The sequence below is a fragment of the Erythrolamprus reginae genome, chromosome 8, assembly GCF_031021105.1.
Source record: "Erythrolamprus reginae isolate rEryReg1 chromosome 8, rEryReg1.hap1, whole genome shotgun sequence".
NCBI lineage: Eukaryota > Metazoa > Chordata > Lepidosauria > Squamata > Dipsadidae > Erythrolamprus > Erythrolamprus reginae.
Genome location: NC_091957.1, coordinates 46,111,634 through 46,125,359, shown reverse-complemented (window position 1 = coordinate 46,125,359; position 13,726 = coordinate 46,111,634). Strand labels below are relative to the sequence as shown.

Here is a 13,726-nt window from a genome sequence, read left to right as displayed (position 1 = left end):
GGGGAATTCTGGAAGTTAGAATCCAAATATCTTCAAGTTGCCAAGGTTGGGAAACACTGCTCTAGCATTATTGGATCAGGAATTCAAGTCATAGAAGAGCCAACTTTGCCTACCTCTGGTCTAGGCCTTCTTGTCTTCTATCATCCTCTGGAGTCCATTTAATCTCACGCCGATGGCTTCAGTGACTCCATCCAACCACCTCGTTCTCTGTCCTCCCCTTCTTCTTTTGCCCTCAATCGTTCCCAGCATCAGGATCTTCTCCAGTGAGTCCTTCCTTCTCATTAGGTGTCTCATTAAGTCTTTGAGTTTCATCTTTAGGAGCTGGCCTTCTAAAGAGCAGTCAGGGTTGATCTCCTCTAGGACTGACTAGAGGCTATGCCGCCTCCGAACTGATTTAACTGTTGTTCATAAAATCATACATCACAATGTACAGTGTTCCCTCGATTTTCGCGGGTTCAAACTTCGCAAATAGCCTATACTGTACCACGGTTTTTCAAAAAATATTAATTAAAAAATATTTCGCGACTTTTTTTTCTATACCACGGTTTTTCCCGCCCGATGATGTCATACGTCATCGCCAAACTAATAATTTTTGCAAATAAATAACAAAAAAAATATTATTAATAAATAATGTTTATAAATATCAGGATCACTAAGTGTTTTATTCAATGGTGAGTACCAGTAATAATGGTGAGTAAATGGTTGTTAAGGGAATGGGAAATGGTAATTTAGGGGTTTAAAGTGTTAAGGGATGGCTTGTGATACTGTCCATAGCCAAAAATGGTGTATTTACTTCCGCATCTCTACTTCACGGAAATTCGACTTTCGCGGGCGGTCTTGGAAGGCATCCCCTGCAAAAATCGAGAGAACACTGTACTCCCTGTCAGCGACTACTTCACCTCTAACAACAACAACACAAGAGCAGGCAACAGATACAAACTAAATGTAAATCACTTCAAACCAGACTGCAGAAAATACGATTTCAGCAATAGAGTGGTCAACGGACTCTGTTGTTTCTTCCCCCAGTCCCAAAATCTTCAATCTTACATTATCTACAATAGACCTCTCCAATGTCTTTTTTATCTTTTCTATCTCTATTTTATTCTTACATTATGTTAAACATACAATACAATACTATATTTATTTTATTTATTTATTACATTTGTATGCCGCCCCTCTCCGCAGACTCAGGGCAGCTCACAACAGCAACAGAAAACAATATATAATACAAATTCAATCATTAGAAAGCTAAAAACCCATAATTTAAAAACCATGCAAACAACATACCCTACATAAACAGTATAGGCCTGGGGAAAATATTTCAGTTCCCCCATGCCTGACGGCAGAGGTGGGTTTTAAGGAGTTTGCGGAAGGCAAGGAGGGTGGGGGCAGTTCTAATCTCAGGGGGGGAGCTGGTTCCAGATGGTCGGGGCCGCCACAGAGAAAGCTCTTCCCCTGGGACCCGCCAAATGGCATTGTTTAGTCGACGGGACCCAGAGAAGGCCAACTCTGTGGGATCTAATCGGTCACTGGGATTCGTGGGGCAGAAGGCGGTCCCGGAGATATTTGTATGACTCTTCGGAGAGGGGCGGCATACAAATCTAATATATTATTATTATTATTATTATTATTATTATTATTATTATTATTATAAACAAACAAACAAACAAACAAACAAATAAATAAATAAATAAATAAATAAATATTATCTTGCAGTCCATGGGACTCACAGGAGTGTTCTCCAGCCCCATAATTCAAAGACCTCAATTCTTTGGCGCTCAGCCTTCCTTATGGTCAAGCCTTCACAGCCATATATTGCAACTGGGAAAACCAGCCAGAAAATAAAATTGCTAAAAAGATAATGACATGATGAAGGGAAGCAAATTCCTGGACTATCCCCAAAATATCATACAGGGAGTCTGTATTAAATGTATATGTATCTTGCAAAAAAACCAAACAAACTCAACTTTTACTTTTAAAAGCATTTTGTTTCATTGAGGAGTTTTATAAATAGCTTAATGATAGGTACAATGCCAGTCAAATTGGACACCCAAAAGACAATGGTCAAATTTAAAATCAAAGTTACAGTTAACGTTGTTGACTGGTCTCTATTCCACAGAAGGATCTAAATGGATCCTCACAGTACTCCAGGATCACTGGGAATGTGGAGAAATCTAGAAGATAAGAACATAAGAAGAGCCATGCTGAATCGGGCCGAAGCCCATCAAGTCCAGCATTCTGTGTCACACAGTGGCCCACCAATTGTCCATGGGGATCTTGAGTAGAAAGAGAAGGCAAGACCCTCCCTTTCCCCTGACCCTCAACAAATGGTACTCAAGGGAATCCTGCCTGCCTCAATCAACATAGAGGCGGCACATGGACATCCATTTCAATAGCTACCGATACACTTGGCATCCATGAATCTATCTAATCCTGCCTTGAAGCTACCCAGGCTGACAGCTGTCACAACCTCTTCTGGAAGTGAATTCCATAAACCAACGACCCTCTGGGTGAAGAAATATTTCCCTTTATTTGTCCTCGCTTTCTTACCTATGAGTTTAAGGGAGTGCCCCCTCGTCCTCGTATTGTGTGATAGACAAAATAATTTTTCTCTATCCACTTTTTCTATCCCATGCATGATTTTATACACTTCGATCAAGTCCCCTCTTAAGTGCCATCTTTCAGGGCAGAAGAGACCAAGGCATTGCCTACCAGAACTACAATTTGAAATCTTGCGAATAATCATTCCATCTTCTACCTCTGAAGGCTCATGAAGCTAAGATGAAAAGGAGATAGGCAATGCCTAAGGGAATCTATAAAGAAATGGGAATATCCAGTGAGTAAAATTTGGGTATTTGCTTAGCTTACGATCAATTCCTTATGTTGAGGAAAACAGGCTCCTTATGTAAATCAAGCCAGCAGTGAAAAGGAGTGTACTGTATTTGATAAAAGTTACAAGCCTCAGTTTTTCTCAGATCTTTGGATAAAAATTTTTTGCTAAGCATTTGTCTGCCACCTGCTGTTCAATTAAGTGCTTAAATTAAATACAGTACTAAGAATTCAATTGCCAGTCTAAATGCCTTCGTTAGTAAATCAAACCCAGTTGAGTAAACTTTGTAAATGATTTTATGCAGTACTGCAAGCTTAATTTTAAGAGACCTCAAAAATTTTGCTTTCTTCAAAAGCAGCAAGTGTTTAGTAAGCCTGACATTCTTTATCCTACTCTTGGATTTTTCTGCTTCAAGTACAATTGACTTACAATCCTTGCCTTACAACAACTCATTTAGCAACCAAAGTTACAAAGTTATGATTGTTTTTCACAGTTACAACCTTTGATGCATCCCCCATGATTATAATAATTAACATTAATATTTATTAGATTTGTATGCCACCTTCTCTGAAGACTCGGGGTGGCTCACAACAACAATAAACAACGCAGTGCAAATCCAGTAATTAAAACTATAGCTAAAAACCCACTATCATTAAAAAACAGTCAATACTACCCAATCATAACCACACATAAATCTTACCAGCCAAAAAGGGATAAAATTGCCCAGATTCCAAGTCACCAATCGTTTGATGTTTCCATTCATATCTCCTGTGATTACTGCTCGAAATTGAGTGCTATAAGGAATAGAATAGAATAGAATAGAATAGAATAGAAGTCCCACCTCTGCCGGCAGGCATGGGGGCCGTGAGTGTTGAGATGGTCTCCAGCTGATATTATGAATGATTGAATTGGATGAATGTGTATGACTGTATATGGGGTTTTTCTAACTTTTTTTTAGTAATTTTGTATAATTCTTTTGAACATAATTTAGATTTCTTTATATACACTGCTCAAAAAAAAATAAAGGGACAACACAATAAAACTCCAAGTAAATCAAACTTCTGTGAAATCAAACTGTCCACTTAGGAAACAACACTGATTGACAATCAATTTCACATGCTGTTGTGCACATTCAACTTCGTACAGAACAAAGCATTCAATGAGAATATTTCATTCATTCAGATCTAGGATATGTTCTTTGAATGTTCCCTTTATTTATTTATTTTGGAGCAGTATATATTGTTCCATTTATAATGTTGCACGCCGCCCTGAGTCGTTTCGACAAGGGCGGCATAGAAATCTAATTAATAATAATCTATACAATATTTTCCCCACCGTCTCTTCCGCTTCTATCCCTGCTCTTATATCTTAAATTGTATACTAATAACAAAAGATTTAAGTGCCAAAGCCCTCTGCAACAACATAGCCAAGAAGGCTTCTAGAGTTGTAAACCTAATCCTATGTAGCTTCTGCTCTGGCACTCTCACACTGCTTACCAGAGCTTACAAAACTTTTGCCAGAGCCATCCTCGAATACAGCTCATCTGTTTGGAACCTATATCGCACCTCAGACATTAACACCCTTGAAAATGTCCAAAGATACTAAACCAGAAGAGTCCTTCACTCCTCCACTCGAAACAGAATGCCTACAAGACTAGACTTTCAATCCTGGGTCTAGAAAGCCTAGAACTAAGACGCCTTAAACATGATCTAAGTATTGCCCACAAGATCATATGCTGCAACGCCCTGTCTGTCGGCGACTACTTCAGCTTCAACCACAACAACACAAGAGCACACGACAGATTTAAACTTAATATTAACCGCTCCAAACTTGACTGTAAAAAATATGACTTCAGTAACCGAGTTGTCGAAGCGTGGAACTCATTACCGGACTCCATAGTGTCATCTCCAAACCCCCAACACTTTACCCTTAGAATATCTATGGTTGACCTATCCAGATTCCTAAGAGGTCAATAAGGGGCAAGTACAAGTGCACTAGAGTGCCTTCCGTCCCCTGTCCTATTGCTCTCCTATATCTCCTATTCCTTTCTTCTATTCCAATATCTCTTCTTCTATTCTTTCATTGATATGTTCTATTACTATATCTTTTTTTCTATTCTTTCATAGATATATTTTACTATGAGTATCTCCTCTATAACCTTCATCATGTATTTTACTATGTGTGTGTATGTATATATAGATACATACATACGAAATAGATCTATCCTAGTCTCCCTTAATTGTGTATTGGACAAAATAAATAAATATAAATAAAAATAAATAAATATGGCAGATGTCACCTTGCCAACGGTGTGAAAAATAAAAGTAGGACACTAGGACCCAGAGGCGGCTGAGCCAAAGAGGCATCGCTGCTTTGTGTCAGCCTTCCGCTCCCCCCACTACCACCGTCTCCTTCCATGGTGAATGACTGACCATCCTTTGACATAGCCAAGGGACCATCGGACCAATTCGGGAAGCCGCAGCATCCTGATCCGAATGGCCTCCCCTCGAACCGTCACCATTGTTGCCCTTTCGGTGGCCCTGGGCCTCTTCTTTGTCTTCATGGGGGCCATCAAACTGACCCCCCGGCTCAGCAAGGATGCCTACAACGAAATGGTGAGTAAATACAGTTGTGGTAGTGGGGAGACATCTTTGCCAGCCCTGTTATTGTGGGAGATTGGGCACAAAAGAAAGCAACGATTAGGAGTGGTGCAAAAATTAAAAAAAGGAATATACCACCCAACCTTCCCTTTCGTCTTCCTTGGCTCAGGAATCTTTTCCCGTCTTCCATTTGCGAGGTTTTTCTTTTGGCGTTCCCTTCTTCCTTTCTTTAAAAAATTAATTTTTAATTATAACAACAGATACACACTACACAAAGGACACAGTGATGTGGGCTCCCACCACCCAACGTCATTCATTCAGACCCCTCCACCGAAATGAGGGTGCACTGATTTATATTATTTTAAACCAAGAACATTACCATGTTTACAAATTATAGGATGATTCCAGTTTATTCTTTAGAACTCGGTCTCGAATGCTACTAACCCTAAAACCTCTAGCCCCGTCCCATCTTCCCATCAGTTTTTTTTCATGCATCGTATTCATTTTTGTATCCATAATTTCAAACCGAATGTGTTCAATCATGTACCGGTACCAATTTTGTATTGTCCATTTTGTTGCATCCTTCCAGCCTAAGATTATTACTGCTTGGGCACTTTCTATAGCTGCTTCCTTAATTTCTCTGAATTCACTCATATCATCCCTTATTACTAATACTGCTATTTCCTTTTGTAATCACCCGTTTTATGTTTAACGTCCTATTAATTTCGTCTTGCACCTCTCTCCAGAATTTCTGCACCACCAAACACTCCCAAAACATTTGCACAAACACCCCTCTCTCCTGACATCCACGCCAACTGGCAGCCTTAACATTTCGATAAATATACGCAAGTTGTGCAGGTGTGTGATGCCACTTATGTAAAATTTTTCTCCTCGGTTCTCTAACCCTTGTAATCCTAAGGCAATTTCTCCCCTGCTCTCCGATGAAGAGGGAGATATAACTGGTAGACTGCAAAAAAAGAAGGGAAGGAGAGAAAGCAGTCGCAGAAGGCTAGAAAGGCAGAAAGGACCTCCTTATTACTTATTTCCAAGAGGAAGCAAGGTAGATATCTCCGCGACCGCCTTCTGCCGCACGAATCCCAGTGACCGGTTAGGTCCCACAGAGTTGCCCTTCTCCGGGTCCCATCGACTAAGCAATGTCGTTTGGCGGGAACCAGGAGAAGAGCCTCCTCTGTGGTGGCCCCGACCCTCTGGAACCAGCTCCCTCCAGATATCAGAGTTGCCCCCACCCTCCTTGCCTTTCGCAAGCTCCTTAAAACCCACCTCTGTCGTCAGGCATGGGGGGATTGAAATTTCTCTTCCCCCTAGGCTTATAGAATTTATACATGGTATTCTTGTATGTATGAGTGGTTTTTTTAAATTGGGGTTTTTTAGATTGTTTTTAATATTAGATTTGTTTACATTGTCTTTTTACATTGTTGTTAGCTGCCCCGAGTCTTCGGAGAGGGACGGCATACAAATCTAAATAATAATAATAATAATAATAATAATAATAATAATAATAATAATAATAATAGACATGATTTATTAACGGTTTTGGGGTCGGAAGGGGACGAGGCAGCACTGGGCTAGTGATGGATGGTTTTACCAGATGCAGAAGAGGTCTTCCACACTTAAGTTGTTGCTTATTAGGGTGAGGAATAGGGGCCCCACAGCAATGTAAAAAGATCCCTCCACCCCAACCACCTCCCAGTGTTGTTGCGACAGACTCACAAATATAGTCCCCATTATTTGGCTTCAGTGTTCCTGAGAACCTGTTACAGGCAACCACATGGCTCAGGTTGCCTTGCAGCTCAACGGCATTGTAACGTTCTCCCTCAGAGAAGCTTCTAGAAAATGACAAATCAGGGTCTCTCGTCAGCTCTGGACTATGGAGCTGAAAGGAAGAGGCATTCTTTTGTTTTTTCAATCAGAAAGTAACTCTATTGCCAGCTATTACTATGTATTTTTTTTAAGGAATCAGGTGAGGGGATTCAGTTGTGTAAAAATGCAGATAGTCAAGCCCCAAAGGGGGGGGGGGGTGTTCGGTCTCTTCCAAGAGGTCGTTCATAATGCAGTGGTGTTCACTCATATGACATTATCAGAATGGCCAGACTTGTAATTTCTGGGAATGAACAATAGTACAACTTTCTAGCATTGTCATCTCATCTCATCTCATTTCATTTCATCTCATCTCATCTCTCCTCTCCTCTCTTCTCCTCTCCTCTCTTCTCTTCTTCTCTTCTCTCCTCTCCTCTTCTTCTCTCCTCTTCAATTCTCTTCCCTTCCCTTACATCCATTCTCTCTTATTTTCTCTCCTTCTCTTCTCTTCCCTTCCATTCTATTCTATTTTCTTCTCTTCTCTTCTCCTCTCTTCCTCTCCTCTCCCCTCTTCTCCATTCTCCATTCTATTTTCTCATCTCCTCTCCTCTTCCATTCTCTCCTCTTCTATTTTATCTTCTCTATTCTCTATTACTCTTTACTCTCCTCTCCTCTTGTTGGTCTTAAACATCACATAAATGACTCTTTGTCAAAGCTTGTAAACTTCAGGTCCTCTAGCATGGTCATCTCTTCTCTTTTCTTCTCTTCTCTTCTCTTCCCTTCCCTTCCCTCCTCTCCTCTCCTCTCCTCCCTTCCCTTCCATTACATCCATTCTCTCTTATTTTCTCTCCTTCTCTTCTCTTCTCCTCTCTTCCCTTCCTTTCTCTTCTATTTTCTCCTCTTCTCTTCTCCTCTCTTCCTCTCCCCTCCCCTCTTCTCCATTCTCCATTCTATTTGCTCATCTCCTCTCCTCTTCAATTCTCTCCTCTTCTATTTTATCTTCTCTATTCTCTATTACTCTTTACTCTCCTCTCCTCTTGTTGGTCTTAAACATCACATAAATGACTCTTTGTCAAAGCTTGTAAACTTCAGGTCCTCTAGCATGGTCATCATTTCTCTTCTCTTCTCTTCTCTTCTCTTCTCTTCTCTCCTCTCCTCTCCTCCCTTCCCTTCCCTTACATCCATTCTCTCTTATTTTCTCTCCTTTTCTTCTCTTCTCCTCTCTTCCCTTCCATTCTATTCTATTTTCTCCTCTTCTCTTCTCCTCTCTTCCTCTCCCCTCCCCTCTTCTCCATTCTCCATTCTATTTGCTCATCTCCTCTCCTCTTCAATTCTCTCCTCTTCTATTTTATCTTCTCTATTCTCTATTACTCTTTACTCTCCTCTCCTCTTGTTGGTCTTAAACATCACATAAATGACTCTTTGTCAAAGCTTGTAAACTTCAGGTCCTCTAGCATGGTCATCTCTTCTCTTTTCTTCTCTTCTCTTCTCTTCCCTTCCCTTCCCTCCTCTCCTCTCCTCTCCTCCCTTCCCTTCCATTACATCCATTCTCTCTTATTTTCTCTCCTTCTCTTCTCTTCCCTTCCATTCTATTCTATTTTCTTCTCTTCTTCTCTCCTCTCTTCCTCTCCCCTCCCCTCTCCTCTTCTCCATTCTATTTTATCCTCTCCTCTCCTCTTCTATTCTCTCCTCTTCTATTTTATCTTCTCTATTCTCTATTCTCTTTTACTCTTTACTCTCCTCTCCCCTTTCCTCTTGTTGGTCTTAAACATCGCATGAATGACTCTTTGTCAAAGCTTGTAAACTTCAGGTCCTCCAGCATGGTAATCTCTCCCCTCCTCCCCTCCCCTCCTCTTGTTACAGTCTTAAATATCACATGAATGACTTGTAAACTTCAGATCCTCCTTGGGTTGTCCCCCTCCCCCTTTAACTGATAAGTGTTACCTTTATTTGTATATCCAAGACCTTGATACCATGGGTCAGCTGAACTGCTTTTTTTTTTAAATTTTAATTAATCATATTTGCGCTGGTGTTATAACAAATATTCCTTTCCCTAATGGTTGTAGGCATCCGATTCAGACCACGTAGTATGGTTCGGTTTTGAGTTATGTGGCATAATCTCTCCATGATTTGCAAAACCATGTTTGGAAGCATAATGCGATGTAGGGGTTCAGTGGTGGCTAAACTCTCAAATGATGGGCTTGGCACATGGTATAAATCTGGTCATTGGGGCCAACAGAACGACGGAACAAATTGTTGGCTTCTGTGATGAATAAATGCCTCTTGGGCAGGTCCATACCTCATTTCAGCTAAGATACTAGTGCTTGTTTGAGATTGAGTCAGTGATGGGCTCCTAAAGGTATGGTCAGATATGCAGTACCAATAGCAAAATTTTGATCAGGTACATAGTACCAGTAGCAAAAAAATGATTTTTTTTCTCTTTCTCCCTTCTGGGCTCTGGGTATGTTTTTCCTATCGCAGTAAATGAGGTTGAATGTGTATAATTTTAGAAGAGTTGTATGTGCGTGTGTGTACATATACTTTATGTACAGATTACCTCCGGAACCGCCTGCTACCGCACGAATCCCAGTGACCAATAAGGTCCCACAGAGTTGGCCTTCTCCGGGTCCTGTCAACTAAACAATGTCGTTTGGTGGGCCTCAAGGGAAGAGCCTTCTCTGTGGCGGCCCCAGCCCTCTGGAACCAACTCCCCCCGGAGATTAGAATTGCCCCCACCCTCCCTGTCTTTCGTAAACTACTCAAGACTCATTTATACCGCCAGGCATGGGGGAGTTGAGATATTCCTTCCCCCTAGGCCATTACAAGTTATGCATGGTATGTTTGTGTGTATGTTTGGTTTTTATAAATAAGGGGTTTTAGCTGTTTTATTATTGGATTGTCACATGCTGTTTTTATCATTGTTGTTAGCCGCCCCGAGTCTGCGGAGAGGGGCTGCATACAAATCCAATAAATTATTATTATTATTATTATTATTATTATTATTTTATTTTTTTATATATATATAGTAGATAATCAGGGTTGGGCTATTGCCCAGACGGGGGGGGGGGGGCGTAGTGGGGCAGCAAAAATGGAGCACCACCCCGGAGCACTCAATTTGCATTGAAAGATGTTGAAACAAAATGCATAAGCCACGCCCACAGTGTGGTAGTAAACATTTTGGTAGCCCATCCCTGGATTGAGGGTACAATATTACATGCCACTGTGATTTGAAAGGCTTCAATTTACTGCGTGAAAACAGTGTGCTATAATACTCACTAAACCATAGTTAAGGGTATCATAGCTTAGCATGTTACATGAGCACGATGATACAGTGGTTTTTTCAGTGCCTTGCTTATAAAAGGAGGATGTTTACCACTGCAGATTTTCAGATGAAACTTAATGGCTCTGTTTTCTTCATTTTCCAACTCCTTATCTGGAAAAAAAAAGTGTTTTACAGCTTTAAGAAGTCCGGGTTGCTTTTCCATATTTATAGCTGTGCATCATTTTTTAAAAATGGGTACAAGAATTCCTCTCTGCAGTTGCTTTACAGACACAAACACACAGAGAGAGACAAAGACAGAGACAGGGACAGAGAGAAATTGATTTGCCCACCTAATCCGATTTGTTTTAGAAACATAGAAACATAGAAGACTGATGCCAGAAAAAGATCTCATGATCCATCTAGTCTGCCCTTATACTATTTTCTGTATTTTATCTTAGGATGGATCTATGTTTGTCCCAGGCATGTTTAAATTCAGTTACTGTGGATTTATCTACCACGTCTGCTGGAAGTTTGTTCCAAGGATCTACTACTCTTTCAATAAAATAATATTTTCTCATGTTTATTTATTTATTTGTTTGTTTGTTTATTGTTAGAGTTGAAAGGGACCATGAAGGTCATCAAGTTGATCTTTCCCCCAACTAATTTCAGATTGTGTCCCCTTGTTCTTGTGTTCCCTTTCCTATTAAAAACACTTCCCTCATGGACCTTATTTAACCCTTTAACATATTTAAATGTTTTCTTGGGATTTGATGAATTAGGTTTTGTTTTTATCCCATTTCCATTCTTTAAACTGTACACTGCTTGGTCAAGGACTGTAATAACAAGAGCCTGTTCACAACCTTAGATTCTTTTAGATTGGAAGCTGGGGGCCTCTCAGAATATAGGGCATTTATTGCTGTAGACAAATCCCGAGTGAAGGCAAAGATGAATCATCTCCAGGCAGTTCTCAGGAAAGCCGCCTACCAATGAAGTCAGAATCTCAGCTACATTCAAAACAGATCTTTCTTTCAAAAAAAACAACTGATAGTAGCACAGCTATCTGGCCTTTTGGTTTCTCTGGGCTGCATTGAGTGAAGAGAAATCATTTGGGTCACATATAAAATACAGTTAACAAATTTACCTCTTTTTTTGTCTATTTCTTATCTCATGGAGCCAATTACTAGCAGTCCAGGGCCACCTGCCATGAGCTGTGGGTTGGACACACCTGCTCTATGTGCTCCGCATAAATAGTCCAAGTGGTTTTCAGTAGCTCATATATTTGACAAAGGTTGTTCATAAACCATCCTTGGGAGCTGAAGAAATTATTTTATTACTGGTATTAGCTCATTCATCTATCCATCCATTCAGGATTATCTTCTGACTATACCAATGCAAGCGTCCATCCAACCATCCATCTATCCAGCCACCCAATCATCCATTCCAAGATTGTATACTTATACCAATGCAAAAGTTCATCCATCCATCCAAAGATTGTCTACTGACTATATCAATGCAAGAGTCCATCTAACCATCCATCCTTCTATCCATCCATCCTTCTATCCATCCATCTGTTCTTCTATCCACCCATCTATCCACCCATTCATCCATCCATTCCAATATTATCTACTTATACCAATTTAAGAGTCTGGGTGTCTGTCCGTCTGTCCATCCATCCACCCATCCATCCTTTTATCCATCCATCCATTCCAAGACTGTCTACTTATACCAATGCAAGAGTCTGTATGTCTGTCCATCCATCCATCCACCCACCCATTCCAAGATTGTCTACTGACCACACCAATGCAAGAGTTAAGTAGGGGAAGTTCTCCATCCGGTGAAGCTAGAATCTAAGACCTCCTTCATCTAGACTAGGCCTTCTACCACTGAGCTATGGTCCTCTTCTCCAACCTTATCATGCAAAATACTAACGGAAGATCACTTTGTTCATTACTGTCCATTATCTCATAATGTTTCCTGTTTGACTGGATCCAAGCTGATCCAAACTGTGCCCCCTCTACTTCCCAAGGGTGACATAATAAAACTATAACTCGGGCCCAAACCAGTCACAAATGCTGTGCTCGTATTCTTTTGCTTGCAGAAGCGGGCCTACAAGACCTACGTGAGGGCGCTGCCCATGCTGAAGAAGTTGGGGGTCAGCTCCATCATTCTCCGCAAGAGCATTGGAGCCCTGGAGGTGGCCTGCGGGATTGTCATGACCCTGGTCCCGGGCCGCCCCAAAGACGTGGCCAACTTTGTGCTGCTGCTACTTGTGTTGGCCGTGCTCTTCTTTCACCAACTGGTGGGCGACCCACTCAAGCGTTATGCCCACGCCTTGGTCTTTGGCATCCTGCTCACCTGCCGCCTGCTGATTGCACGCCAGCCCGAAGACCAGCCGCCGGAGAAGAGGACCATGACGGTGAATGGGGAAGAGCAGCAGTTGTTGGCCGACGTAGCCCCAGAGAAGAGCAAAATCAAAGTCTCCTAGTTGGGTGCATGGGACCTACGGACCCACTTTGACAAGCTCTCTGTGCAGAATAACTACAGCAGAACCAACCTGTTTCCTTTTTTTTGTCCTTGATTGATTGGTTGGTTGGTTGGTGGGTTGGTTGATTGGTTTTGGAAAGGGTTCCGTTTTGGAGCATGGGGAAAATCCTTCAAGGGGCCGGTTAAATTTCGACCTGGCTTACGCACTCTTCCGAACCTTCGAGAGCTGCCCTCTGCTATATAGCCCTCCGCCACTTCCCACACACCAGTGTGTCATCGTCACGTTATTGGATCTAAAACAAAAAAAATCAGAAATAAGTGTCTCTTTGTATTGAGTGTGTAAGTGTCCACATGCATCGGTGTTTGTGTGTGCATGGGTGTGAAAGAGATGGACAGCTGAATTGCTTTGCCTAAATTGCTTCCGTGCCAAAATGCCGTCCTTTGGAGTCAGAAAGCCCGGTGGGGTGTTAGGAAGGTTGGGTATTCCCAGTGTGGATTTTGCTCATTCACTTTCCTGGTTCATCTACGCCAGAAGTAGGCAAAGTTGGCTCTTCTATGACTTGTGGACTTCAATTCCCAGAATTCCTGAGCCAATCATGCTAGCTGAGCAATTCTGGGAGTTGAAGTCCACATGTCATAGAAGAGCCAACTTTGCCTACCCCGACCTACGCCAAGCAATGCATGTCTCCACCCTTTCTCGGTTGATAGTAAAAGATCTTGCAGAGACAAGAA

The 13,726-nt window shown here is 41.5% G+C and overlaps 1 protein-coding gene across 1 annotated transcript; it reads left to right on the top strand.

The window, feature by feature from the left end:
• The first annotated feature begins 5,264 nt into the window (after window positions 1-5,264).
• Window positions 5,265-13,435, top strand: TMEM35A (transmembrane protein 35A). Its single transcript, XM_070758327.1, has 2 exons — window positions 5,265-5,445; window positions 12,609-13,435. The coding sequence occupies exons 1-2, from the start codon at window positions 5,326-5,328 to the stop codon at window positions 12,993-12,995; spliced, it is 507 nt and encodes a 168-aa protein (XP_070614428.1). The 5' UTR covers window positions 5,265-5,325; the 3' UTR covers window positions 12,996-13,435.
• The last annotated feature ends 291 nt before the right edge of the window (window positions 13,436-13,726 follow it).

Coding starts and splice junctions, on each gene's coding strand:
- TMEM35A (XM_070758327.1), top strand. CDS start 5,326: ATGGCCTCCCCTCGAACCGTCACCATTGTTGCCCTTTCGGTGGCCCTG. Junction 5,446..12,608: donor AGGATGCCTACAACGAAATG/GTGAGTAAATAC, acceptor TTTTGCTTGCAG/AAGCGGGCCTACAAGACCTA.